The sequence below is a fragment of the Aureococcus anophagefferens genome, assembly GCF_000186865.1.
Source record: "Aureococcus anophagefferens unplaced genomic scaffold AURANscaffold_7, whole genome shotgun sequence".
In the NCBI taxonomy this organism is placed as follows: Eukaryota; class Pelagophyceae; order Pelagomonadales; family Pelagomonadaceae; genus Aureococcus; species Aureococcus anophagefferens.
In genome coordinates, this window is record NW_008705567.1 from 1,927,452 (window position 1) to 1,955,176 (window position 27,725).

The following is a 27,725-nucleotide window of genomic DNA, read 5'->3' on the forward strand; positions in this document are numbered from 1 at the left end:
CCTCTAGACGCCGAATACGTAAAAGGCACAAGGTTGTTCTCTAGCTGGGGCCCGGGCTGGCCGGGGGGAGCGAGGCGGGGCACAAGGTTGTTCTCTAGCTCGGGGCCCGGGTTGGCCGGGGGGAGCGAGGCGGGGCGCAGGAATGGTTCTCAGGGCATGCGGCCGCTCTCGGAGCGGCCGGAGCGCGTCGCGCGCTGTGGACAGCGCGGCCGCGGCGGGATGCGAGACTCAGAGCAGCCAAAGCGGGTCGGACATGTAGATCGCGGGCGGCGCGTCGCGCCCGGGCGTGTGCGCCCGGACGTCGCGCGGCGGCGGCGTCGGCTTCGCCGTGAGGCGCACGGCGACGGGGGGCGCGTCGGTGAACTGCGCCTGTGCTTGCTCCCGCCAGTCGGGGCCGTGCGGCGAGGTCATGATCGACTCGATGACCGGCGGGGACATGAACAGCAACGGCATGAAGCCGTAGTCGGGCCACAGGTAGATGTCGGGGTGCGTCTTCGCCGCCTCCTGCTTGTGGACGCGCGGCCGAAGTTTGCGGGGAATGTGGGACTTGGATTTGCGCGCCGTTGACGACGCGATCGCGGAGAGAACGAGAAGCGCCGCGCGGCGCATGACTTTTTTTTTTTTTGTGCGATGTGTGGTGATGCCTCGAGGCTGGGCGGCGTGTGAGAGGGTCTTGGAGGGGCCTGAGTAGCGAGGCGCACGTCGAGACGCTCGAACGAACTTTGATGCGGGCCAGAAGGTGGTGCAATGAAGGTGCAATGAAGCCGTATCAAATGAGTTGACGTCAACATGCAAATCTTCTTAGGGCTTCGGGCTGTTCGGCGCCGTCCCGTCGGCCGCTGTCGGCGCGATGGGCGCGAGCTTCGGCGCGCGCGCGGACGTCGTCGTCGCGTTCGCCGTCTGGAGCTTGCGCGTCGCGTCGCGGCGGAGCGCGCGGTGGAAGTCGTCCGCGAGGGCCGCGTCCGCGCGGAGCGCGTCGCGGAGCGCGGCCATGTCCCAGGCGGCGTAGGACGCGTCGGACCGCGCGACGCACGTCGCCGACGCGACGCCGGGCTCCGTCTCCGCGGCCGGCCGGAGGAACGTCATCTCGCCGAGCCAGCACGGCGCCGACAGCTCGGCGACCGTCTCTCCGCTTTCCCCCACGACGGCGACGGTCTCCTCCTGAGCGTCGTAGACGAGCACGAGCCACGTCACGGGCGCGCCCCGGGTCGTGAGCTCGTCGCCCGCGCGCGCGACGCCGCCGCGCGCGGACCGCAGCAGGCCGGCGACCGCGTCGAGCCCCATGCCGCAGGGCGCGAAGACGGCCGCGTGGAGCCGCGCCGCGAGCGCGTCGACGGGCGCCGCGAGGGGCTCCGGGCGTAACACCACCCCCGTCGACGCCGCGCGCCGCGGCGGCCGCTTCGGCGCGTCGCCGGCCGTCGCGTGGATCTTGGCGACGACGTCCGCGTGCAGCATGCGGTCGACGGCGCGGCCCATGTCCGCGTCGTTGGTCACGAGCGCCTCGAGCGCGTCGAAGCTCCAGGAGAGCATGTCCAGGGGGCCCTCGGCGACGCAGGACGCGTTCGCGGACCCCGGGCCCGCGTGGCGGTTCAGCCACGACACCTCGCCGACGAACTTGAATGGGTTGATGGTAGCGACTCTCGCGCCGTCGACGTGCACCGACGCCGCGCCCTCGACGAGGAGGCCCAGCGACGTCACCGTCGTCCCCTGCGTCGTCAGCTCCGCGCCGCGGTGCTCGATGCGCCGCGTCGCCGCGAGCAGCAGCGCGCGCGTCTGCGGCCGCTGGAGGCCGAAGCGGGAGAAGACGCGCGCGTGGAGGTGCTCCTGCTCCGACGACAGGGGCGGCGCGCGCGACGCGACGCCCCCCGCGAAGGCCTGCGCGGCCGCCATCTCTTCGACCATCGTGCCCAGCGTGTCGACGCCGGCCTCCCAGGGCGTGAAGTTCCGCGTCCCCAGGAGCAATTCCAGCTCCGTCTCCGGCGGCCACTGCCGCGAGAGGCGCACGATGAGGATGCCCGGCTGGCCCCGCGTCGCGTTGCGCTTCAAAGCGCAGGCAAATTCATGAAATGTGCCCAAAATGTCGCCGCCCGGCGCGCCGTACGTGTCCGACGCCAGCGCGACGAAGACGCAGCACGTCCGCAGCGCCTCCGTGATCACGCTGACCCAGTCCTCCGCGTTCATGATGTCCGCCTCGCACACGAAGGGCGCAAAACCCAACGTCTCCAGGTGCGCGGCCAGCGCCTTGGCCTCCTCGAGCGCCTCGCTCACCCGGAACGAGATGAAGACGCGCTTCCGCCGCTTCGTGCGCTCGAGCGCGCGGACGGGCGTCGTCACGTGGAGCGTCGGGCCGTGCGCGAGCTTGATCTCCGTCGGCGAGTCCGCCGCGCCCGGCGGCGTGGCGACGCGGGGCGTCTCGCGCGGCGGCGTCGCGGCGTCGCCGGCTCGATCTCCGTCGGCGAGCGCGCCGCGCCCGGCGGACTCGCGCCGCGCGACGAGCGGCACGCCCCGGCGCTTCCACGCGCCCAGCAACTCCAGGAGCCGCCGGCGGTGGATGGCCCACGCGACGCCGATCTCCTCGAGGTCCCGCTCGTTCTTGACGTGCCTCAGCATCGCGCCGTCGAGCTGTTCGTTCTGCACGACGGCGAGGACCTTTGACGGCATGCTTGCATCGCGCAACGCGTTACAGACATTGTCGCAGCTCGCATGGACGAGTTCCACGGCGCCGTCGCCGACGACGACCGACGAAGCCGCCCCCATTGCAGCGCGGAGAGGCTGCCCAGCGCGCGCCCGGACATGCGCGAGAGTTAACCGACTCGGCACGAAGGACCTCAACCAACTGGGTTCACTTTAGTGAACTAATAATCACCGATGGGCAGCCCAAAATAGGCACGATGCGCGGCCTCCTCGCCCTGGCGTGGCTCGCGTCGGCGTCCCAGTTCCTCGTGCGCAAGACGTCGTTCAGCGAGCGGCACCGCGTGCTCTTCGTCGCGGGCCTCGAGGGCACGGGCCACCACATGTGGCCCTACGTGCTCAAGGCGAGCTGCCCCGAGGGCCTCTGCGCGGCGGACGCCGAGGTGTCGCTCGCGCTCTTCAGCGCCGGCAAGGTCCCCAACGGCCACAGCTGGGAGCTCGAGTCGTCGGTCTTCGCCGTCGACGTCGGCGACGCGGCGCGGCGGCGCGAGGGCGTCGCGATCGTCGTCGCGGGCCTCCGCGCGGCGGCCCTCGAGCCGAGGCACTCCCTGCTGGCCCTCAACGCCGTCGGCGGCGGCGGCGGCCAGTGCGTGAACGCGAGCTGCAGCGGCATGATGTCCTACCCGAACTTCCAGGGCCCCGGGCGGCCGCTCCACTACCCGGACGTCTACCGCCTGGCGCGCTGGGCCGAGGAGGCCGGCGCGGACCTGCGGGTCGTGGTGATGACGCGCAACGCGCTCGACACGCTCGCGTCGACGACCGTGCACCGGAGCTTCGCGTCCTGGGAGCAGCAGAGCGTCATTCTGACGAACGCCGTCGCGGCGCTGAAGCAGCAGCTCGACCTCGTCGACCCGCGCTTCTACGCCTGCGCGCCCTTCGAGGGCTTCGAGCTGTCGCCGCGCCTCGCGGCCTTCGTGCACCCGAGCCTCGTCGGCGGCAAGTTCACGAGCCGCGACTCGCGCGTGCGGCGGCCGGGCGACAACTCCACGGAGCAGCACGAGGCCACGGAGCGGCTCGCCGCCGCGCTCTCGACCCTCGACGCGGCGTGCGCGAGTGCGGCCTAAGGTTGAGTCGCGCCGACGCGCGCGCGCCGCCGGAGCTTCGACGCCGCCGGCGGCCGCCGGAGCGTCACGGCGAGCGCGTGGACCTTGTCGTCGCGGCCGCCGACGAGCACCGTCGCCCCGTCCCCCGTCGGCACGGCGACGGGGCTCGCGAAGACGTCGGCGCCGACGTCGAAGGTCGCGAGGACGTCGCCCGCGTCCGCGTCGAGGAGGACGACGGCGCCGCGCGCGGTCGCCGCGACCGCGAGGGCGCGGCCGTCGCCGGCGACCGCGAAGACGCAGGGGCTCGCGAAGGCCGGCGATCCCAGGTCCCGCGCCCAGACGAGACCCCCGTCCGCCGCGCGCAGGCGCGCGGCCTCGCCGCCGGCGACGACGACGACGGACGCGCCCGCGCGCCAAGGGCACGGGCTCGCGAAGACGGGCGCGCCGCGGTCCGCGACCCAGAACGCGGCGCCGTCGCTCACGTCGAGCGCGGCGACCGTGCCGTCGACGGCCGCGACGACGAGCGCGTCGCCGATGAGGGCCGGCGTCGCGTAGACGGGGCCGGACCGCCGCGGCCGGCGCCAGGCCGCCGCGCCGTCGGAGTCCCGGAGCGCGTAGGCCGAGCCCGCGAGCGTCGCTACGAAAACCCGGCCGAAGCCGACGGCCGGCGACGCGAAGACGGCGGCGTCGAGCTCGGCGGCCCAGGCGACGGCGCCGTCCGCCGCGTCGAGCGCGCGCGCGCGACCGTCGTGCGACCCGTAGACGACGCGCGACCCGTGGACGACGGGCGCGCTCTTGACGGGCCCGCGCGCGACGCGGCACGTCCAGGCGACGGCGCCCGTGCCGCGGTCGACGGCGTAGACCGCACCGTCGTAGCACGCGACGAACGCGCGCGCGGCGCCGACCGCGGCGCCGGCCTCGAGCGCCGCGGCCGCTGGCTCGCCGCCGTCGCGCACGGCCGACGCCCAGAGCTGCTCGCCGCCGTCGACGTCCAGGGCGTAGAGGACGCGCGCGTGCGACGCCACGTAGCAGACCCGCCGGCCGCCGGCCTCGGCGACGGCCGCGGGCGCGTCGACGCACTTCGTCGCGGGGAAAACCCAGCGCCGCGCGAGGCCGTAGCGCACGTTCTGGTCCGCGGCGGCGGCCCGCGGGCCGGACCGGGGCGCCGGGTCGCCCGACGCGCACCTCGCCCAGATCCGCGGGTCCGGCGCGGCGCCCGCGGCGAGGTCCGGCGCGCGCGTCGCCGCCGCCGCCGCCGCCGCCGGCGGTGCCGCCGGCGGTGGCGCCGCGCCCTGCCCCGCGGCGAGGCGCCGCGCGACGTCCGCCAAGGGGGCCGCGAGGTCCCGGGGCTGGAGCTCGGCGCCGAAGGCGCGGTTCGCGCGCCAGCAGGCCTCGATGGCGAGGAGCGACGTCCCTCCGCGCGCGAAGAAGTCGTCGTCGTCCCGCGCGGCGACGACGGGCAGCAGCTCGTCGAAGAGCGCGGCGAGCCAGGCGTCCGCGCCGCCCTCGGGGGGCGCCGCCGCCGCCCGACACGCGTCGCGCGGCGCGAGGCGGTCCGCGAGCGCGCGGCGGTCGACCTTGCCCGTCGGCCCGCGGGGCAGCGCGTCGACCTCGAGCACGAGGCTCGGCCGCAGGGACGGTTCCAAATTGCCCAGCGCCGCGCGCGCGGCCGCCGCGGCGCCGGCCTCGACGAAGGCGACGAGCGCGGCCTTGCTCGGGTCGCCGCCGCCGGCGTCGAACACGAGCGCCGCGCGCCGCGCGCCCCAACGCGCCTCGAGGTCCCGCAGGCTCGCGCGCACGCCCCGCACCTGGACGACGTCGTCGAGGCGGCCGAGGCAGAAGAGGTCCCCCGTGTCCGGGCAGCGGCGGCCGCGGTCGCCAGTCCGCACGAAGCGGCCCCGGTCGTCCGCGCCGAACGCGCCGCCGTCGACCAGCGTCCCGCCGGGCCCGGCGTAGCCGAGCGCCAGCGCCGCGCCGCGTACGACGAGCTCGCCGCCTTCCAAAGCCACGTCGACGCCGCCGTCGAGGGGCGCGCCGACGGGCACGTCGCCGGTCTCGTGGTCCGTGACGTCCGCGAAGCACGCGTCCGCGGCGCACTCCGTCGAGCCCCAGACGTTGACGAGCTTCGCGCGCCCCTTTGCCGAGGCGCGGAAGGCCGCGACGAGCCAGGGCGGCAGCGCCTCGCCGCTCGCGACGACGAGCGCGAGGTCCGGCAGTCTCGCCGCGAGGCCGCCCGCGCCGTCGACGACCCTCAGGAACGCCGCGAGCAGCGACGGCGTCGCCAGGAGGCGGCCGCAGCGCCCCGCCGCCGCGGCGGCGACGAGGTCATTGGTCGCCGGCACGTAGAGCGCCGCGCCGCCGAGCGCCGCGCCGAGCATCTCCGCGACGGAGTCGACGAAGACGCAGGGCGTCCGCCGGAGCGCGGCCTCGCCCGGCCGCCAGGGGAAGGCCGTCCACTGCCACTTCAGGCGGTGCGCCGTCGCCGCCGCGGAGCCGACGACGGCCTTGGGCGCGCCGCTGCTGCCCGACGTCCGGAGGATATAAAGAGCGTCCGCCGGCCACGCGGCCGCGTCGGCGACGCCGCCGTCGTCGGCGACCTGCGCGGCGCCGGCCCGCGGCAGCACGATGGCGCGGCACTTCGACCGCAGGGGCTCCAGGGCCGCGAGCGCGTAGACGTCGCCCGCGCGCGCGACCGCGGCGGCCGGCGCCGCGAGGCCGAAGACGACGGCCGCGCCCGCCGCGTCGCAGGGGCACCAGGGCGCGCGCGCGACGACGCACGCGAGCAGCGCGACGACGTCCCAGCCGTCGCGCCCGCCGCAGAGGGCCACGGCCAGCACGCCGCGGCCGCCGCCGGCGCCGCAGGCGACGAGCTGCGCCGCCAGGGCCCGGCACCGCGCGTCGACGTCGCCGTAGGTGAGTACGTCCGCCCGCCCCTCGAAGCGCAGCAGGGGCGCAGCGCCGTGGGTCCTGGCGGCAGCGCGCCAGAGCGCGACGAGGGTGTCCATCTATAGGGGGCTGCCTCTCAAGACATCATCGCATCATATGCATTGCGAGCTGCAACAATCAGGGCAAACATCGGCCGGCAGGCGCCGGTCAGACAGAGACGCGATGCCCGCGCGCCGCGGCCCCGAGCTGGCGCTTGGGGCGCCGTCGCTCGGCGGCAACACCCTCGGCAGTTCGCGTAAAGAGGCGCTCCGAGTCGCCCCGCGCGACGTGCCCGAATGCGTCGGCGGCGACGGCGCTCGCCGAACCCAAAAAGTTACGAAACTGTCGCGGGTCGGCTCAATCGACGTTGCATCCACGCGCGCGCCGTGATCACGAGCTCACGGACCAGCGCGAGCTCGCCGCGGACCAGCGCGAGCTCGCCACACGACTACGTACCGGCTGCCGCACCGCGCGAGGTCGGGCGCCTCGACTCGGGCGGCAAGGCGACGAGGACGCAGAAGTAGCCGCGCCCCATCCCCCCGCCGCGGCGCGGCGACGCGGACCCGGACGCGGGCCCGGACGCCGCACCGACGCGCGCGCGCCGCGACGCGGCCGCCGAGGCCGCGGAGCAGTGCCGGCGCGGCATCGGCCTCGGCGTCGCCGCGGCCGCGGCGACGACGGGCTCCGCGCTGGTGCTCGATCTTTTGCGCGACGCGGCCGCGGGGCCCGTCGGCGCGGTCGTTAAGTCCGGCGACGGCGCGGTCGCGGAGCCTGTCGCCGGCTCGGCCGCGCGCGCGTCGTAGACGCCGTCTGCCGCGGCGGCCGCGCCGCGACGGCGGCGACGCCTTCGTCGCGCGCGGCGACGCCGTCGCCGCCGCACCAGACGACGCCGCGGGCTGGCGCCGCTGCCGCGCACTACGACGCCGCGACACGGGCCGCGACACGGGCCGCGGCGGGCGGGCCGCCGCCGCCGCCGTCGCCGCCGCGCTCCGCGACGACGCGGCCGCGAACTCGGCGACGCCCTCGGCGTACGACGCGCCGATGCCCTCGGCGTAGCGCGTGGCGACGCCCTCGGTGCAGCGCGCGGCGACGCCCTCGTAGCGTGCGACGACACTGGCGCTGCGCGCCGTGGCGGACGAGCTGTCGGCGGCGCCGCCCGCAGCGGCTGCAGCGGCTGCGACAGCGGCGCGGGCCGCATGGTTCGCAGCTCGACGCGCGCGCGCGCGTGGCGCCGTCGCTACGGCCGTGCGACGCCGTCGACCTGGGCGCGGGCGGCGTCGCGGTCGCGGCGGCGGCGCTCGCGTTCTCGCTGGCCGCGCAAGCGTTCGAGGCGGCGCCCGCGGCGCTCACGCGGACCGCGGCGGCGGCGCAGACCACAGCCGACGCGGCGACGGAGCGGGCACGCGGCTGCGCCGCGACCGCGCGCGGCTACTCGGGCGACGCGAACCGACGCGGGCCGCGCGCGGCGCGGCGCGTGGCCGCGGCGCCTCCATGATCTTCGACGGCGGCGACGGCGGCGGCGACGGCGGGCGCCCCCGCGTGCTTCGTGGCGAGACGGACCGCGCTCGCGCAGCACGACATCTTCGCGCGCGCGTCCAGCGTCCCGAACGGCCGAAACGGAAGCGTCCGACTTTTTTTGCCACAAGAACGACTCACAAGGAACGATCTGGCAGTTGAAGACTCTTCCGAGGCCTGGGCCATCGAGAGTCACATCTCGCTCGTCATCGTCGCTGTGGTCGTGCGCCGGCGTGGGGCGCCGAGGGGCGCCTGGGGGGGGGGTCTTGAAGGGCAATGGGACCCATTCTCATGTGACACAGGTCAAGAGACCACACCTCTTCGCGCTGTTCGCGCCGCTGCGCCCCCCGATAGGCCTCTCGACGCGTCTGTTGACACACGGCGCGACGCCTGCGCCCTTGGGGTTATTTCGTGTCGCCCCCGATCCCGGGAATCGCAATACTTTGACCCGTAGGCGGACGCTCAACCCGACGTCGAGATGACGGAGGACTCCGCGCGCAAGCGCAAGGCGTTTCGGGACAGCTTGACGCAGAACGAGGCCGACGAGTTTTCGAAGGACGGAGCGCGCGAGCCGCGCAAGGACGCTCCCCCGTCGCCGGCGCCATGCGGGGGCACGACCGCGGCGTGGAAGCCGCCGGGCGGCTCGGAGCACGACTCGCTCGCGGACGCGTCGTACGGCGTCGGCGACGCCGCGGGGCACGGGTCCCGGGCGTCGAAGCGCGCGAAGCTTGATGCCGGCGACGGCGAGGGAGCCGTCGCCCCCGACGACGGCGACGCGCGCGGGTCGCGCGTCGCCGTCATCGGCGCTTCCGCTTCCGCTCCCGCTCCGGGCGCGCGCGCGCCCGTGCCCGCGCCCGGGCCCGCGCCCCCGTCCGTGCCCGCGCCCACCGCCGGCGGCGACGAGCAGCGCTCCCGCGTGGCCCGCGGCGCGGGCTCGAAGAAGCCGGGCCGCGGCCTCCCGCCGCCGGCCGCGGCCGTGCCGGCCACGACGGGCGAGGCCCTCGCGTCCGAGGCCAAGGGCCCCGCGGCGCCCGCGCCGGCCGACGCGCCGGCCGACGCGCCGGCCGACGCGCCGGCCGACGCGCCGGCCGCGCCCGCGCTCGAGGCCGCCGCCCCGCTGAAGCGGCCCCGCGCGAAGGGCGCCGCGGCGGGCCCGCGCGGCGGCGTCGCGAAGCGGCCCCGCCGCGGCGGGGACGCGGCCGCCGCGCCGCCGTCGGCCGCGCCGCCGGCGGCGGCCGCGGCCCCGTCGGCCGTCGACGCGGGGGGCGCCGCGGCCCAGGCCCAGGCGGGCGGCGCCCCGCCGTGGCGCAAGGGCAAGTGGACCGCGGAGGAGAAGGACTTCACGGCGGCCTTCATCCGCGAGTTTGACCGGGGCATGCTCAACTGCCCGCGGGGCACGTCGCTCCGGCCCTACCTGAGCGAGAAGCTCCACCGCGCCCCCGTAGTCATCACGCAAAAGTTCAAGGACGACGCGTCCTTCCGGAAGCGCGTGTTCGGCGACGCGGTCATGGGGAAGCGGGTCTTCACGCCCTGCGATCAGACGCCTCAGAACGTCGCGGAGGCGCTCGGCGTCCGGTCCAAGCTCCGCGAGCTGGAGCAGCGCTTCGCGAGCGCCGCGGCGAGCGCCGCGGCGAGCGCCTCGTCCACGGGGGGCGGCGACTGGGCGGAGCACGAGAACCGGACGCTCTTCGACCTCCAGCGGCAGCACGGCAACAAGTGGACGTTGATCGAGAAGTCCCTGCCGGGTCGGACCGTGTCGGCCGTCAAGGGCCGCTGGATCAATCCCGAGATGCAGCGCTGGATCGCCGCGCTCTCCGCGCCGCCGCCGCCGCCGACGGCCGCGCGCCTGCGCTACACGGCCGCGCTGGACGTGCTGAACGAGCTCGGCGAGGACGGCTTCGAGGCCGCGGCGGCCGCGTTCGGCGACGGCGCGAACCCGAGCGACGCGGTCGTCACGGAGGCCGCGCCGCCGCCGCCTGAGGCCGCGCCCGCGCCCGAGCGCGTCGCGGCCGACGGCGCGCCCGAGCCGCCGTCCGTCGCGACGTCCGAGGGCGAGGGCCCCGCCGACGCCGCGCCGCGGCTCGTGGCGCACGAGGCGCTCGCCGCGGACGGCGGCGCGTCCACGGTCCAGGCGACGTCGCCCGTCGTCGACGCGCTCGCGGCGGACGGCGGCGGGACGCCGGCCGCGGCTCCGGCCGCGCGCCGCGAGGGCGAGTGGGGCGACGACGAGAAGGCGACGTTCCTCGACTGGTCGCTGAGCGGCGGCTGGGGCGACTGGTTCGGGCTGTCGACGAAGATGATGGGCTCGCGCTCTAACCTGCAGATCAGAGACTTCGCGGTGGTTTTTACGCAGCGAAACTCCGTCGCCGCGGCTACGCTCAAGGCCAAGGCGGCGCGGCGCGCGCTCGCGGCGCTCGGCGTCGCCGACGCGGAGGTCGCCGCGCTTTCGGCCGCGCAGCTGCCGGAGGCTTTGGCCGAGGCCGAGGCGCGCGCCGCGCTCGCGGCGCTCGGCTTCGACGCCGCGGAGATCGCCGAGCTTTCGGCCGCGGAGCTGCCGGAGGCTTTGGCCGAGGCCAAGGAGCGCGCCGCGCTCACGGCGCTCGGTGTCGCCGACGCGACCGTCGCCGAGCTTTCGGCCGCGCAGCTGCCGGAGGCGTTGGCCGAGGCCGAGGCGCGCGCCGCCGCGGCCAAGGCGGCGAAGCGCGAGGCCAAGGCCAACGGCGCGGCGGAGGGCCCCAAGTCCCACAGCAAGTTTTCGGGAATGACGACGACCGCGGCCCTGCAATACGCCGGCGACAGATTCGGCATCGGCCGCGAGGGCGGCCTGGGCTACGTGATGACGGAGAAGCGCGCGCACTTCAAGCCCTTCTCCACCGGCACGGGCACGTCCAAGGGCGTGAAGTACCTGCGCGCCTGCACGTTCGAGGAGCGCGGCGACAAGTACGTCGCCGCGGCCGCGACCATGAGCGAGCACGCGCTGGGCTGCATCGCCGAGGCCTGCGAGCACGCCCTCCCCGAGCACGTCTTCCAGCGCGTCTCGTCGACCTCGGAGTGCGACCTCAACCGCTGGGGAAACGTGAGCACCCACCGGAAAACGGGCCAGAAGTCGAACAAGGTCAACTTCGGCAAGCCCGGCCACTTCAAGTCGCAGCGGGACGGCGCGGAGGCGCTCCCGCCCGACGTCCACGCGGCCATCTCCACGCTCGCCGGCGAACTGACGTCGCGTTTCCGGCCGAGGCCCGGCGGCGTCTACGCCGCGTCCGAGAAGTCGCACGCGAAGATCTTCGTGATGGCGCCCGGCGCGAAGCGCGCCGTGACGCTCGACCAGCACCGCGACTGCATCGCGGCGTCGAACGAGGCCGTGCCTTCGCTTGCGACCCACGCGACGATCTCCTACGCGACGCTGGACCCCGACACGCGGAAGCTCGTGCCCATCTCCGAGGAGCGGGCCGCGCAGCTCGAGCTCGAGCTCGTGAACGTCTCCGGCGTCAGCTTCAAGGCGAAGCACCTCGATCCGAAGTCGGAGCTGGGCTACGCGCGCATGGACAAGGCGTCGGAGATCGTCATCCGCGTCGGCCACAAGGCGAGCTACGCCTTCGACGGCCTCGCGAACGCCGCGTTCCTCCACGAGGTGGCCAACGCCGAGAACCCCATACCGGGCTTGTACCGCATCACGCACGTGAGCTTCATGCAGGCCAACTAAAGCCTCGTCGCGCCCAAGGACACGCGCGGCGCGCGGCTCCTCGGAGTCCGTCGTCGCGCCCAGCTAGACCCGCCGCGGATGGCCCGGCGGGTCTGGACACTTCAAAGTTTTTTCGACGCGTGACCTTCGGCCGTACTGAACGCGCTCGCCTAGGTCAGGGGAGAGAGCCACATGCCTCCCTTCAAAGACTAGGGCGCGTGGCCACTAAGAAGAACTCGCTGTTATGACGGGCCTACACATAGGACCTCGCTACCCGGTCGGCTCCCGCGTCCCGCGGACGCGTCCGGCGCGCCCCTTCTCGAAGCCATGTGTAGGTTCGTCACCGAGTCCGTCGCGCCCAAGGACACGCGCGCACGCGGCTCCTCGGAGTCGGCCGTCGCGCCCACTGCACTGCTACATTGAACGGAGCCCCGGCCACTGGCAGCGCCGGCGACTCGGAGATCTCGGTCCACGCCCTCGACACGAGCTCGAAGACCCGAACCTCCAAATAACCTCGATTTCTTAACTCCGCCAGTCCATCGGGTCGTCGTCCTCGTAGACGCAGGGCCCCTTCATAGGCAGGGGGGGCTTATGGGGGTTCGTGGGGTACCTTGGAGCCTCCTTGGCGAGCTGAGCCAGGTGGCGGCCGGAGGCCGCCCCCTAGCCGTCGCGGCGGAGGTTGGTCGTGAGGGTGGCGAGGGTGTCCATTCGGCAGCAGTAGCGCAAACATCAACGCTCTCGGCGAGGTGGAGGGCGTCTTGCAGCCACTCGACAACCTCCACGATGAGCGCCCCCAAGAAGGCGCGCATCGAGCCGCCGCCGGCGCGGTCCGGCGGCCTGTCGCTCCTCGAGAACTTGACGGCCAAGTCGAGCAGCCTCACGAGCGACATGCGCCAGCACAAGCGCGAGGTCGCCGCCAAGGAGGGCGCCGAGAAGGCCCGGGCCGAGAGCGTGCTGCGCGGCGTGCCCATCGTCGGCGCGATCGCGAGGAGCCTCGGCGCCGCGCGGGCGCGGCTCCGCGACGACCCCGGCGCCGTGCCGGGCGGCGCGGCCGTCGAGGTCGAGGCGCGGCTCGGCGTCGCGTGCGAGCGCTACGCGGCGCTCGGCGGCGGCGACGACGGCGCGGGCCGGCGCTACGTGGCGTCGCGGCGGGGCTGCGGCGCCGTGCCCCTGGACGGGTGCGACGCCAAGTTCTGCCCCGGCGTGAGCGAGATCGCGTTCCGCGACGTCGCCGAGAATTTGCGGCGCTACGCGGGCAAGCGGCGCGCGCCGCTCGCGGTGGCCGAGACCGTCGAGTCGACCTTCGGCAGCGACGAGTCGCCCTACCGCCTCGTCGTCGCGGCCGGGTCGAAGAGACTGGAAAAGAAGGCCGCCGTCGACGTCTTCGACTTCGCGTTCCCGTCCGCGTCCTACGACCTCCGGCTGCAGACCGCGGGCGAGGCGCCCGCGCCCTGGGACGCGCAGCACCTGCCGCGGCCGGAGAAGCCCGCGTGGACCTGGCGCCGCGTGAAGAAGCGCTGCTCCTACGTCGTCCAGTCCGGCCCGCTCGCCGCGTGGCGCGTCGACTGCACCGAGGTCACGTCGCTCGCTTATCCGGTGGACGCGTTGACGACGGACATGGCGCTGGGCCTCGGCGGCGCGGGCGGCGCCGTGCCGGGCACGCCGGGCCCCGCGACGACGACCGTGACGCACGAGGTCGAGGTCGAGCTCGCGCGCGAGGCGACGGCGCGGTGGCTCGCGTCCAGCGCGGGCGGCGGCGAGGACGCGGAGTCGCGCGCGCTCGCGGAGAGCCTGGTGCAGCTCTTCGCCGTGCTCGCGCCCATCGAGCGCTGCGACTCGCGGCCGAAGCCGAGCTGCGCCGCGTCGCCGACCGCGCGCCAGGCGGCCAAGGACGCGCTCCGGGCCGTCGCCGCGGGCGCGCGGCGGTCCTTCCCGGGGTCCATGCCCTGCGGCTTCGCGCGGCGCCACGTGACGATGATCCAGCGCGAGCCCTACTTCGTCGCGGAGAAGTCCGACGGCGAGCGGCGGCTTTTAGTCGGCGTCGACGACGGCGCGCGGCGCGGCGCCGCGCTCGTCGACCGCAAGGCGCAGGTCGAGACCGTGCGGCTCCACGGCGCGGCGCTGGCGGGCCTGCCGCCGGGCGCCATCCTCGACGGCGAGGTCGTGCAGAACCTGGCCACGGGCGCGCCCGCGTTCCTCGTCTTCGACGTCCTCCACGACGGGCGGCGCGACGTCTCGGGCCTCGACTTCGAGGAGCGCTTCTTCGGGTCGCTCGCGGGGCCGCTGCGCGGTTGCCTCGCCGTGCCCTGCCCGGGCCGCGACGGCGAGCCGGGCGCCGTGTCGCCCGAGGACGAGGACCGCGCCTTCGCGGACTTTGGGACCGACGCCGCGGAGCCGCCGGCGGAATTGGCGGAGCTGCCCGTGCTCCGCGTCGTGCCCAAGCGCTTCGTGCCGCCGAAGCGCATCGGCGCGGCGGTCCTCGCCCGCGTGTCCCGCGACGACGACGTCAACGGCGCCGTCCGCTACGGCGCGCGCGTCTACCGCGACGGCGCCGCGCGGTTCCACCTCAGCGACGGCCTCGTCTTCGTGCCGGGCGGGCCCTACGTCGCGGGCACGGACCCCAAGCTCCTCAAGTGGAAGTGGACCGACGGCCTCACGGTAGACCTCGAGGTGCGGGGCGCGGGCAAGGGCGGCGACCTGTCCTTCTTCGCCGTCGACGACGACGGCGACGCCGTCGACTGCTCGAAGCACGTCGCGCTCCCGGAGCACGACGCCGCGCGGCTCCGCGCGGACGTCAAGGCGACGCCCAAGGGCACGGCGACGGTCGCCGAGCTCGGCCTCCACGCCGAGTCGGGCCTCTGGGAGTACCACGGCTTCCGCCCGGACAAGGCCACGGGCAACCACTTCGACGTCTTCCTCTCGACGCTCCTCCTCCACGCCGAGTCGCCGAGCGAGCACGAGCTCGAGTACCGCCTCCGCACGGACGACCCGACCAAGGACGACTTCGCCAAGCGCATGGACGCCGCGACGCGCGCCGCGTGCTCGCCCTGGCAGGAGCACTTCTCCAAGTCCAACAACCGGCCCTACTGGTGGAACTCGACGACGAACCAGAAGACCTGGGAGAAGCCGCCGGGCGTCTAAGTACCGTTCGCGTCGACCCGCGGCGTTCTTTTTGGTGGCTAGGAGACGCGGCTCCGTCCTTTCACGGTCACGTTGCCGGTAGCTTGAAGAATTCAACGAGCCGCAAATCGATCGGGCGAGCGCAAGCATGACAGTGTGCTAACCGCTGTGCTTGCTTGTCACTGCTAACCTGCGCTGCGCTGCATTGCTCAGTCGCCGCTTGAGTGCCTTTAAAAATGCTGCCTCACGCCGGCCGCGATCGGCCGTGTCTCGTCGACATACCGCATGCGAAGGCGCTGCCATCGAGCCCCGCCGCCGTCGCGGCGCTGGATCCGGAGCGCCTCGTGAGCCTGTCGTTCGGCGTCGAGGAGCGCAGCGGCTTCTCGTTCAAACAGGACGTCCAGCTCGGCGAGTACTGCAGGAGTCTCGCGCGACCCGGCGCCGGCTACCTCAAGCAGCTCCCGCTGGCGCCGCTGTCGCCGTGGCGCTACGCCGAGGACGGGGAGCCGTGGAGCGGCCGCCGCTGCGCCGCGGCCGCCGCCGTCGCCGCCGGCGCCGTCGCCGTCGCCGCGCGACGGAGCGGGCCCGCGGCCGCCGCCGCCGTCGCCGCGGCGGCCGCCGCGGCCGCCGCCGCCGCCGCGCGGCGCTGGCTCTTCGAGACGCCCTACCTCTGGGTCGGCGGCGCGGGCTCGAACGCGACGGGCCTCCACAGCGACGACGAGGACAACGTCCTGATCGTCACGCACGGCCTGAAGCGCGTCGAGCTCTACGCGCCGTCGGCGCGGCCGCACCTCCACGCGAACGCGAAATACGACTCGGGCACGGAGTGCTGCGACCTCGACATGTCGCTCGACGAGGCGGGCAAGGCGCGAAAATTCCCGCGCTACGCGGGCTGCGCGCCGCCGCTCGCCTTCGCCCTCCCGGCCGGGTCCGCGCTCTTCATCCCCGCGGACTGGTACCACGCCGTCACCTCGCCGGGCATCTCCGTGTCGGTCAACGTCTTCTTCTCGACGCCGCTCCAGCTGCTCCGGCGCGGGCCCAAGCGCGCGCTCCTCGAGTTCTGCCACGCGCGCCTGGGGCTCTGGCGGCGGAACTGCGTCTGCCACTAACGCGCGCGCGGACGACTCACAGCAGCTCTTCCACGCGCGGCGCGGCCGCGGGCCGGCCCCGGGGCTTCGGCGCCTTCTGCCGCGCGCGCGAGCGCGGCGCGTGGTTCGGGTCCGGCTCGGGCGGGAGGTCGAACTCGTTCTGGTCCGCGAGGATCATCTCCGCGCGGCCGATCTTCGTGCGGTGGATCTTCTTGCCGCCGACGGGCTCGTGGAGGACGACGTTCTCGAGGAACATGTGGACGTGGCCGTCGACGCGGTTGCGGCTCTCGATGGTGCCCGTGAGCTCGCAGGAGGGCTCGGCGACGAGGCCCAGGGAGTCGGCCTTCTTCTTGTCCCGGGGCATGGGCAGCATGTAGTCCGGGGGCTTCTTCAGCGCCTCGTTGAACGTCTTCTCGAAGTGGACGTAGATCGCGCGCGCCTCGACCTCGCTGACCTCGCCGCGCGCCACGAAGTCGTCGAGCGTCGAGAGGAGCGTCTTGCCGAAGACCGTCTCCGCGGCCCAGATGCAGTCGTGGCCCGTCGGGAGCTCCGTGTCCCACGGGCTCTCGGGCGCGCCGCCGTCGCCCGCGGGCGCGGGCGCCGCCCCCGGGGCCGCCGCCGGCGCCGCGGCCGGCGCCGGCGCCGCGCCGCCGCCCTCGGCGAGGCACGCGTCGACGGCGTCGAGCTCCGCGAAGTTGACCGCGCGCAGCGCGTCCTCGATCCCGGTCCCCCGGCTCGCCGCGCGCCGCCGCGCCGCCGCCGCGAGCGTCGCCGAGAGCCCGCCGTCGTCGCCGCCGTCGTCGCCGCCGCCGACGAGCGCCTCGAGCGCGGCGAGGCCGCCATTCCCACCGGCGGAGCTCTCGCCGTCGTCGTCGACGAGCGCCTCCAGCGCGGCGAGGCCGCCATTCCCACCGGTGGAGCTCTCGTCGTCGTCGTCGACGAGCGCCTCCAGCGCGGCGAGGCCGCCATTCCCACCGGCGGAGCTCTCGCCGTCGTCGTCGACGAGCGCCTCCAGCGCGGCGAGGCCGCCGCCGCAGCCGCCGGAGCTCTCGTCGTCGTCGCCGACGAGCGCCTCGAGCGCGGCGACGCCGCCGCCGCCGCCGCCGCCGGAGCTCTCGTCGTCGTCGTCGACGAGCGCCTCGAGCGCGGCGACGCCGCCGCCGGCGGCGGCGGCGGAACTCTCATCGTCGTCGTCGACGAGCGCCTCGAGCGCGGCGACGCCGCCGCCTGCAGCGGCCGCCTCATCCCTGCTCCGCTTCTCGCCTACCCGCACGTCGGCCGCGCCGTCGTCGGAGTCGGACTCGTCGAGGTCGCGCCGGTACGTTCGCGGCGCTTCCTCCTCGTCATCGCTGCTGGAGAGGCCGGCGAGAGCGTTCGCGAGCGCGTCGGTCATCGTTCGCGGTCGCCTCTAGCACAATGTCATGCTCATTGCGAAGCGGTTCACCATCTGTTCACCTTAGACCCGGACCTTACCTTGAACTCCGAAAACACGATGGCATCCACCCACTTGCTGCCCCTCCTCCTCGTTCCGCTGCTGGCGAGCGCCTGGGAGCATCGCCCCCTGTCGGAGCTCATCGGGCGGGAGTGGGGACGGACGGAGCTGGACCTCTTTTCCGGCATCGGCTGCGACGACGGCGCACCGGCGTGGACGACGCGGTCCGACGAAGCGGTCTACACCGAGGCGCTCGCGCGCCTCGGCGCGCCCGACGCGCTCGCCGCGGCGTTCGCCGCCGCGCACGCGGCGGGCGCGCCTCCCGGCGCCGCCGAAGTCCGCGACGCCGCGGGGCGAGTAGACGCGACGACGACGCCGACGACGGCCGCGGAAGTCCGCGCGGCGCTCGGCGCGGGCCGGAGCCTGATCCTCCGCTTCGAGCGCTGGTTCGACGTCGGCGACGCCGCCGGCTGGGCCCGCGCCGTCGGCGACGGCGACGCGGCCGCCGCGGCCGCCGCGCTCGTGGCGAGCGCGCGGCTACGTTTCGGCGCGGCCGCGACGGTGCACCTCTACGCGTCCGGCGCCGGCGGCCGCGCGCTGCCCGCGCACTCGGACATCGGCGACGTCGTCGCCATGCAGCTCGACGGCGAGAAGCGGTGGACGCTCTGCGCGCCGGCGCTGTCGGACGCCGACGCCGCCGAGGTCCTGGGCCTCGACCCCGGCGCGCGCCTCACGCCCGCGGCGCGCGCCGAGGTCGCGGCGCTCCTCTCCGAGGGCCGCGGCGCCTGCGGGTCCTTCGACAGCGTCGACGCCGAGGGCGGCGCCTGCGAGACGTCCGTGCTCCGCGTCGGCGACGCGCTCTACGTGCCCAAGGGCGTCGTCCACGCGGCGGCCAACGCCGAGGGCGCCGCCTCCGTGCACCTCACCGTGGGCTTCGCGCAGCGCGTGCCCGCGCGCGACGCCCTCCGGCGGCGCCTCGCGGCGACGAACGGCTCGACCTGGGCGCCGACGGCGACGGCGCGCCCGTCGCCGCTCCCGACGCCCGCGCCGTCGTCCCTGCCCACGGCGTCGTCCGCGCCCACGCGGCATCCCACGCCCGCGCCGTCGTCCCCGCCCACGGCGACGCCCGCGCCCACGGACCTCCGGAGCCGCGACGAGGTCTCCTGCTCCGAGGACGGCGAATCGAAGGTCTGCACGTCGAGCTGCGACCACTACTCGAAGTGGTGCTCCAAAGGCGAAGGGACCTGCGGCGACATGCCAGGCGAGCGGCGACTTACGAGGTGCACATACCCACCCTGCAAAGCGAGCGAGTGCGCGGCCCTCGCCGACGACATGCCCCCGGGGTCCTGGGCCTACTGCGCGCAAGACTGGCAAAACCCCGACTACGACCGCGACGACGAGTACCTCTCCGGCGTTCGTGAAGCGTTCCATCCACTGTCGTTGTCACCCGTATCCTGCGCCGAACAGGTCCTGCTGCGACATCTACGAGCTCACGCAGTGCGACGACGGCTGCACGTGCGAGAAGAACGACGGCGACAGCGCGGCGCTCAGGTTCCTCGTGGTCCTCCTTCCCTTGATCTTCTGCTCGTGCTTGGCGGGCGGCTCCGGCCTCTGGTGGAGACAGAGGCGCATGGCCGCCGCCAACGGGGGGGCGGCCCAGCCGCCGGCCAATCGATACGCCTACGGCGCGCAGCCGCCGGTCGTCTACGGCGCGCAGCCGCAGGGCTACGCGCAGCCGCAGGGCTACGCGCAGCCGCAGGGCTACGCGCGGCCGCAGGGCTACGCGCAGCCGCAGGGCTACGCGCAGCCGCAGGGCTACGCGCAGCCGCAGGGCTACGCGCAGCCACAGGGCTACGCGCAGCCGCCGGTCGTCCAGGGCGCCGTCGTCCAGATGGTACCCGTCGCCCCGGTGCAATACTAGGCCCGGCACCGACCTCGGCGCGAAAGACGAGTTAGCGGCGCCCCGGCCGCCTAGGGCTTCGACCGCTTTGCGGCGTCGCGGTTCGAGTCGCGGAGGCGGCGGCCGCGGAAGATGAAGGACACGGGCGTGCCCGCGAAGTTGAGGCTCTCGCGGAGCTTGCGCTCGAGGTAGCGCTTGTAGTTGTCCGTGAACGCGGTGGGGCTGTTGCACATGGCGACGATGGTCGGCGGCGCGACGGCGGTCTGGGAGACGAAGTAGATCTTGGCGCCGGCCTTGCCGCCCGCGGACGCCGGCGGCGGCTGCCAGAGCATCGCGTCGCGGATCACCTCGTTCAACGTCGCGGTCGCGACCCGGCGGCGGTGCGCGTCGACGGCGCGCTGGAGCGCGGCGTAGACCTTGAGGCAGCGCTGGCCCGTCTTCGCCGAGAGGAAGACGACCTCGGCCCAGGACACGGCCGTGAGCGTCTCCTTGATCTTCTTCTCGACGGCGCGCGTCGACGCCTCGTCCTTGTCCTCGTACGCGTCCCACTTGTTCGCGAGGACCACGCACGCCCGCCCGTCGTCTGCGACGCGCTGCGCCAAAGCCGCGTCCTGGTCGCTCAACTCCTGCGTCGCGTCGACGACGAGCAGGACGACGTCCGCGAGCCGCGCGGTCCGCAGCGCGCGCGCGACCATCTCCGGCTCCGTGCCCTGCTTCGTCACGCGCGCCTTGCGCCGCACGCCCGCCGTGTCCACGAAGCGGAAGATCGTGCCGTCGACGTCGAGCTCCGCGTCGACGGCGTCGCGCGTCGTGCCCGCGACGTCGCTGACGATCGCGCGCGTTTCTCCCGGCCCCAAGAACCGGTTCAGGAGGCTCGACTTGCCGACGTTCGGCCGCCCGAGGAAGCAGACGTTGACGTGGGGCTTGGCGTCGATGGCGTCCATGGTCTTGATCTGCGCCGCCTTGGCCTCGATGGACGCGTCGAGCGCCGGGAGCAGCGCGTCGAGCACCTCGGCGACGCCGTTGCCGTGGATCGCCGAGCATGCGCGCGGCTCGCCTAAACCCAGCGGCCAGAAGTCGGCGACGAGCTCGGCCTCGCGCTCCGCGCTCTCGCACTTGTTCACGGCGAGCACGACCTCGAGTGTTTGGTCGGGCCACCGGCGCAGGAACCGCGCGATGTCGTCGTCGAGCCGCGTGGAACCCGCGCGGCCGTCCACGACGACGACGCACGCGCAGGCCTCGCGCAGCGCGAGCGTCGCCTGCTCCCGGATCTCGTCGAGGAAGAGGGCGCCCTCCTCGTCCTCGAAGAGCAGGCCCCCCGTGTCGACGACGTCGAACGTCCGGCCGCACCACTCGGCCTTCTGGTAGACGCGGTCGCGCGTCACGCCGGCCTCGTTCACGGCGATGGTCCCCTTCTTCCCGGCGTCGCAGAGCCGGTTCACGAGGCTCGACTTGCCCACGTTCGGCCGCCCGATGATCGCCACGGTCGGGCGCGCGCCGCGCGGCACGCGCTTCAGGCGCTTGGGGGCGCCGCTCGACGACGACGCGCCGAAGGCCGCCTCGGGCGCCTCCGTGTCGTCGATGGTCGCGCCGAGGCGCGACGGCCGCCGGAGCGCCGGTGCCCGCCCGCCGGGGCGCCAGGCCCCGGCGCCGTAGGCCAAAACTGCCAGGAGCAGCGGCCTCAACCACCCCATCGCCTCCTTCTAAATTCTTCGCACCGCAACACGACGGCACTCATGACTTCAACCGCAGCGGTTCCCGCCGGAGGTCCGCCCAAGTCCGCCCCGCGCCGCCATTACTCGCCGCGCGTCTTGCGCGCGCTGCGGACCGTGGCGGACGTGCGCCGGACGCGGGCGCGGTACTGGAAGTGCTCGCCCTCGTGCTGGTGGGACGCGACGACGTCGTGGGACGCGGACTCGTGGAGGATCTGGTTCATGTGCGCCGCGGACGCGAGGGGCGCCTTGACGCCGCCCATCATGGAGCTGTGGATGGCCGCGCGTTTTTGCGCCGGCGCGCGGCGCCCGCCGGCGCCCGTCGTCGACGACGCGTCGATCTCGAGGAGCACGTTGCTCGGCGCGTCGGGCCGCGTCGGCGGGCTCGGCAGGTTCGACGTGTTCTTGTGCAGGATCGTCGACAGCGCCGACATGCGCCGCGTGTCGCGGCGCTCGTTCTCCTCCTTCTTCTTCGAGAGCGCGCGGTGGAGCGAGTGGCGCAGGCTGTTGTCGCCGTGCGCGTGCGCGTTGTCGTGCATCGCGTGCCTGCGTAGTGATTATAATTGCCCAACGTATATATCATAAACGATGCGAGCCATTCGTTCGGAGACGACGGTCCTTCGACGTAGACGCGCGGTCGCGACGCGACGCCGCGCGCGTCGAGCACTCGCCGAGCGACGACGCCTCGTCCGCGACCGTCGGCCGGAACGACGTCGACGCGACGGAGCTCGAGACGCGCGGCCGGGACGCCCCGGACCATTTTTCGGCGCGGCCGCGCGCCTCCCGAGGCGGTGCGTCGGGCCGAGCTCGATGGACAGGAGCTGGAAGAGGGGCGTCAGGGCGTCCTCCGGGTCCACGTAGTCCGGGTGGACGACCTTGGCGTCGACGCCGCGGTACGCGCGGGAGATGTCGAGGTGCTTGAGCCACGTCTGCCGCTGCCGCGCGAGCTTGTGCAGGTAGTCCGCGATCTCCGGGAACTCGTCGCAGACCTCCGTGAAGACGTCCTCCTCGACGACGAAGGTCTCGACCATGGTGCAGGCCCGGACCGTGCAGGACCGCTTCGTCTTCAATAGGATCGCGGCCTCGCCGAAGAAGCAGCCGTCGGCGAGGATCCGCACGTCGTCGTCCTCGACGCTCCGCAGGTGCAGCGAGCAGAGGCCCGTGTGGATGAAGAAGACGTGCTTGCCCACGGACCCCTCCTGGACGATGACGTCGCCCGGGAACCACATCGTCGGCGTCAGGTTCACGGCGAGCGCGTCGAAGAAGGCCGTCGTGTGCTCGCGGAAGAGGGGCACCTTGGGGATGAGCTCGCGGCTCGAGCAGCGCCAGACCTCCTTGCGCAGCTCCGGGCTCAGGTTGTCCAAAATCATGGCCTCGTCGTAGAGGCGGCCGTCGTTGTAGCGCAGGTAGTAGTACTCCTTGACCTTGCGGCACACGGACTTGGGGATCTTCTTGCTCCGGAGGAACTCGAGGGTCGTCGACAGCTGCTCCTCGAAGCGCCGGTGCGACATGTTCTGGTTCACGACGATGGCGCTCAGGTTCGAGATGAGGAGCGCGTAGAAGAGCGTGCCGATGTAGAGGCAGAGCAGCGTGATCCACGACTCGACGCGGCACCAGCCCGTCGTCTCCATGCAGATCTGCGACGTCGCCGGGTACTCGTAGGCCACGCTCACGAAGACGAGCAGGATCTTGTGGAGGCACCAGAGGTAGCGGCTCAGCACGTTCATCAGCGGCGTGCCCTCGTGCGTGACGAGGCCCGCGAGCACGACCCACGACGTCCGCGGGAAGCTCCAGAGGCGCACGGCGAAGTAGAGCAGGCAGCCGAGCCAGTGGGCCAGGGTCAGCAGCGTAAAAAAGAGCCAGAACATCTTCGCGAAGGCGTCGCTGATCTTCACGTTGAAGCGGTCGAGCGTGTCGACGAGCGTCGCGCGTAAGTAGCTCAGGAGCTGCGTGCCCCGCAGCATCTTCAGCAGCTTCGTGATGCGGATCATCTTCAGCAGCCGCAGGCCGTTCTTCGACCGCAGCAGGGCCATGTAGTCGCCCTTGGACCGGCTCAGCAGCTCGAGGATGTCCGAGATGGGCACGGACGACACCAGATCCACGAGGAACCAGCCCCGGAGGTACTCCTTGGCGATGCGCTGCCGGTCCATGACCAGGGCCATGTCGCTCGTGAAGTAGCCCACGTTGAAGTGCTTGACGACGTCGAGCATGAACATGGAGTCGAAGACGATGTTCGCGACGATCATCGACGAGTTGATCTCCTCGAACGCGAGCGACATGGGCAGCGTCACGAAGACGATGAAGAGGATGATCATGATGACGATGTCGAAGATCTGCACGTTCGCCGATCCCGGGTCCAGCAGCTCCATGCCCGGGATCCACGACCGCCCGTTGCCGATGACGCGGACGAGCTGCTCCTCGACGCTCAGCTCCTTGAGCCGCCTCGACCTGGGCGGGAAACGAGAGATTCAACGTCGCTGCAACGTGAGTGTTCGGCGCGCGCGCGTTCCGGAAACAAGCATCCACGCTTCGAGACCGTTCCAAGAGATGATCGCTCGTCCAAAAATCAGCCAAAACGAGTGGAAAGCGGCCGAGCTAGGAGCCTTTGAAGTTGGGAATGTCGCTCTCTTTTCCTGCCCTGGCCGCGACGTCATCTCCACGTCCTCGCTGATGTTGATGAGGCGCTGCTCCTCGACGAAGCACGCGAGCTGGACGAACTCGGACACGGGCAGGGCCCGCTGCTCGTCCTCCCAGATGTGCACCTGCGGCGCGGCGTCGCGGCCGCGCGCCGCTCCGGCCGACCCGCGCGACCGCGCGGACGCGCGGCCCCGGGGCGCGGCCGCGCGCCGCGTGGTCCGTGAGCGCCTCGTCGACGAAGCGGGCGGACACGGGCCGCCCGATGCGGTCCATGGCCTCGGTCAGGTCCCCCGTGACCACCCGCGGGAGCTCCCGCTCGTCCTCGAGCTGCTTGAAGATGCGCTTGATCTGCTCCTTGAAGATGTGCATGCGCTCGCTGACGTGCGCGGAGCTCACCTGCGACGGACCACGCGGTCGACCCCCCGTCGGCGAGGGCCGCGTCGCGCGCCGCGGCCGGGCGCCGAAGACGCGCGCGGCCGTGCCCGTGCGGCTCTGCCTCCCTCTGCTGCACGGAGCTCCGCGACGACCGCGGCAGGGCCGGCGCGTTCATGTCCCGGAGGAGGCAGAGCTTCCGGCCCGAATCGTCGACGCCGGGCGCGTCGTCCGCGCGCTCCGACGGCGCGCGCGGCCGGTCGTCGTCGACGGCGGGCGCGTCCTCGTCGGGCTCCTTGATCTCCTCGGACGGCGTCGGGCTCCGGGGCCGCGAAACCGGCGACGCGGCGGGGCTCGGCGGGCTCAGCGCCGGGCTCGCGCTCCGCGCCGGGCTCGGGCTCCGGCTCCGCGGCGGCGGCTCGCGGAAGCCGACGACGCCGCGCGGCCGGTCGCCGGCATCCTCCGCGACGTCGCGGCCGTTGACGTCGTCGGCGACGCGCACGACGGCCCGCAGCGCCTCGACGAGGTCGTCGACCATGGGGCCGACGTCGGCCTCGACGTCCATGCCCTCGTGCCGCCGGAGGAGCGTCTCGGCCTGCGCCGCGGTCCACCGCAGGTTCATGACGTGCGCGCGCAGCGCGCCGCCGAAGGCGCTGCTCGGCAGCGGCGCGCCGCAGGCCTCGGACAGCACGCTCAGGTTGATCGCGTTGCTGTAGTCCGACTCCGTCGGCGACAGGCGCCGCTGCGGCGCCTCGCCGCCGCCGCCGGCGTCGTCGTCGGCCGACGCCTCGTCGCGCCGCGCCTCGTCGGATTCGCCCATGAGCGGTCAGCGCCGCGGCGCCGAGGACGTGCGGCTCACGGCGCCGAAAGGCCGCGCCGGCGGCCCGCCATCTTCTGGGGGCGGGGCAGCTCTCTCTTTTAGGGCAGGGCGAGATGTCTCAAAGCTTTCGAGATTCAACATGAAAAACCAAGGGTCTAATATCGGCGCAAAACGACTCTTCAAGTTTCCGTTGAACCTCGAGTTTACGCGGCCTCGGCCTCGGCCTCGGCCTCGGCCGCGCGCGCGTCGGCCCGCGGCGCGCGCTTCGGCGACGCGTCGCCCCGGTAGAGCCCGCGGCTGTAGCCCGCGACGTCGCTCGCGGAGAAGGGCGTCGTCGAGTTCTTGAGCGCGTCGACGCCGACCTCGACGCCGCGCGTGTCGAGCTCGTGGAGGAACCAGCCCGCGGACCAGGTCGTGCGGAACGTGATGGGCGCCGCGGGTGGCGCCGCGGCCGTGCGCGCTTTGGGCTGGATCGTCCAGTTCCGCGCGAAGCGCACGGGCGCGTCGGCGTCGAGGAGCGCGTCGAAGATGCGCGCGCAGAGCGTCAGGTTGCTCAGGTCCGTGATGACCTTTTGCTGCGCCCGCTCGTCGACGGCCGCGCGGTCGCCGACGTCCCGGAGGATCGCGTCGCGCCGCTCGCGGAAGCCCGCGACGACGCGGCCCGCGGCGAACCGGGGCGACGGGCTCGCGGCGGCGTCGAGGCCCAGCGCCGCGACGGCCGCGTGGAAGCAGCCCGCGATGCAGAGCACCTCGCGGCCCGGCTCGACGACCGCGCGGCGCGGGTTGCCGTCGCCGTCGAGGAGGCCGTGCTCGTCGAGCCAGAGCTGGAGCCGGCGGCGCACCGTCGCGTCCCACGCGGCGACGGCGGCGCGCACGGAGCCGGAGCCGGCGCCGATGGTCCGCCGGCCCTCCAGGTTCCCCAGGGGCTGGAGCCAGGGCGTGAGCCGGTCCGGCCCGTCCGCGTCGAATTTCAGCGACAGCTGCATGGAGCCCTGGCCCACGCTCACGACGCCGCCGGGCTCGTCGGCGACGCCCGGGTGGAGCGCGGCCGCGTAGCGCACCTGGGCAGGACACGGGTGATTCAAGTTCGCTTCAACGTGAGTGTTCCGCGCGCGCGCGTTCCGGAAAAAAGCATCCAGCCTTCGAGACTGTTCCGAAAGATGATCGCTCGTCCAAAAGTCAGCCGAAACGAGTGGAAAACGGCCGAGAGAGGAGCCTTTGAAGTTGGGAATTTCGCTCACTTTTCCTGCCCTGGAACGCACGGCGATCAATTCGTACCAGCACTCGTCGACGTCCGTGAGCTTCTGGAGGCGCCACGACGGGTGCATGGCGTGCACGCGCGTGACGAAGGCCACGGCGGCCTCGAGCGCCCGGCCCTGTGCCGTGCGAAACCAGGAGCCCGTGCCCAGGAAGACGACGGGCCCGCGCGCGGCCGCGACCGTCGAGTAGTTCCGCGGGTCGACGTCGACGACCGTGAACTCCTTGAGGAAGCGGAGCGCGCAGGCCCCCCTCGCGAGGTCCGGGAACGCCACGTCCGCGTCCATGGGCACGGACTCCGTGATCGCGGCGACTCCATGGGCGCGCGTCGCCGCGGAGTCGCCGGCCGCGTCGAGCGGCGGCCCGCCCCAGAGGCACCAGCCCGCGCGGACGCCCGCCGCGTCCGCGAGCGAGCCCGGCGTCACGCTCGCGACGACGGGCCCGCGCCACGCGAGGCCCGTGGCCGCCCAGGACTCGTAGGCGCCGCCGCCGCCGTCGAGGACCACGTCCGCGTAGAGCACGTCGGAGAACCACTCGACGAACGCGTCGAGCGCCGCGCCCCCCTCGCGGAGCGCCTCGCTCAGGGGCTCGCGCTTGCTCGCGATCTCGACGACGGAGACGCCCGCCGCGGGCGAGAAGGCGTAGCGCAGCGCCTTGACCTCGCCCGTGCCGATGTCGAAGACGATGACGCGGTGGTCGTCGCCGTTGAGCGACGCGCCCGCGGAGTCGTCCTCGGTGTAGCAGAGGAACATCTTGGGCCCCTCCGTGAGCACCTCGGCCTGCGCCGCGTTGCAGAAGTCGTAGTTCCGCTCGCCGTAGCGCCGGAAGAAGCCGTCGTCGCGGTTCGCGCGCGCTTCCTGGAGCTTCCGCCGGAGCGTCCGCCGCGCGAGGTAGAGCCGGAGCACGTGGAGGCTCGTGCCCAGGAAGACGGCCAGCGTGAAGACCTCGCAGGCGCGGTCGACGACGGACGACGCGAGCCAGGGCGCGTCCGCGCCCGACGTCTTCCGGATCTTCTTCTCGTAGTAGAAGTCGCGCACGGTCAGGAACGGCCGCCGGATCCGCGGGAAACACAGGTGCGCCGACACGACCTTCAACCAGCTCTGGACAAACAGCAGGAAGATGGTCCAGTTCACGGCGAGCTCCGGCGGCGTGAGGAAGGCGACGCGCGGGAGCAGCGACGACACGTAGACCTGCTTCGCGGCCATCGTCAAGAGTATGGTCAGGTTCACGCCGAGGCGGAACTGGAGCGCGCAGGGGTCGATCCAGTTCGCGACGAGGCTGAGGAGCTGGAAGAGCGCCGTCGGCACGATCACATTGTTCACGATGCCCGTCGGGTCCCGCTCGACGAAGATGAGCACCGCGGCCGTGCGCTCGGGGAACCTTTCGCCGCGCGCCGCGAGCGCTTTCGGCGCCTCCGGGAAGCCCCCCGCGACGCTGTAGACGAAGCAGATGTCGTTCGACGGCAGCAGGTCCGCGCCCGCGGCGACGACGTGCGGCTCGTGGAGCGGCGGCCGCAGCCGCGCGCCGAAGC

At 73.5% G+C, this 27,725-nt stretch overlaps 5 protein-coding genes across 5 annotated transcripts; 2 read left to right on the forward strand and 3 right to left on the reverse strand.

Moving 5' to 3' along the window:
* Positions 1–801: 801 nt before the first annotated feature.
* AURANDRAFT_63685 (hypothetical protein) lies at positions 802–6,739 on the reverse strand (the record flags this gene model as incomplete). The annotated part of the gene is made up of 2 exons (XM_009037999.1): positions 802–2,649; positions 3,773–6,739. 2 exons carry the CDS (start codon positions 6,737–6,739, stop codon positions 802–804), a joined length of 4,815 nt encoding a protein of 1,604 aa, XP_009036247.1.
* A 1,913-nt stretch (positions 6,740–8,652) lies between these two features.
* AURANDRAFT_63686 (hypothetical protein) lies at positions 8,653–11,877 on the forward strand (the record flags this gene model as incomplete). The annotated part of the gene is made up of 1 exon (XM_009037945.1): positions 8,653–11,877. One exon carries the CDS (start codon positions 8,653–8,655, stop codon positions 11,875–11,877), a length of 3,225 nt encoding a protein of 1,074 aa, XP_009036193.1.
* Positions 11,878–12,639: 762 nt separating this feature from the next.
* AURANDRAFT_63687 (hypothetical protein) lies at positions 12,640–14,997 on the forward strand (the record flags this gene model as incomplete). Its single annotated transcript, XM_009037946.1, has 1 exon — positions 12,640–14,997. One exon carries the CDS (start codon positions 12,640–12,642, stop codon positions 14,995–14,997), a length of 2,358 nt encoding a protein of 785 aa, XP_009036194.1.
* A 4,418-nt stretch (positions 14,998–19,415) lies between these two features.
* Positions 19,416–21,109, reverse strand: AURANDRAFT_37344 (hypothetical protein; the record flags this gene model as incomplete). The annotated part of the gene is made up of 1 exon (XM_009037998.1): positions 19,416–21,109. The coding sequence occupies one exon, from the start codon at positions 21,088–21,090 to the stop codon at positions 19,468–19,470; it is 1,623 nt and encodes a 540-aa protein (XP_009036246.1).
* Positions 21,110–21,665: 556 nt separating this feature from the next.
* On the reverse strand, positions 21,666–23,540 carry AURANDRAFT_25276 (hypothetical protein; the record flags this gene model as incomplete). Its single annotated transcript, XM_009037997.1, has 1 exon — positions 21,666–23,540. A coding segment is annotated over one exon (1,875 nt), but the record flags the coding sequence as incomplete, so codon positions are not given.
* Positions 23,541–27,725: the final 4,185 nt, after the last annotated feature.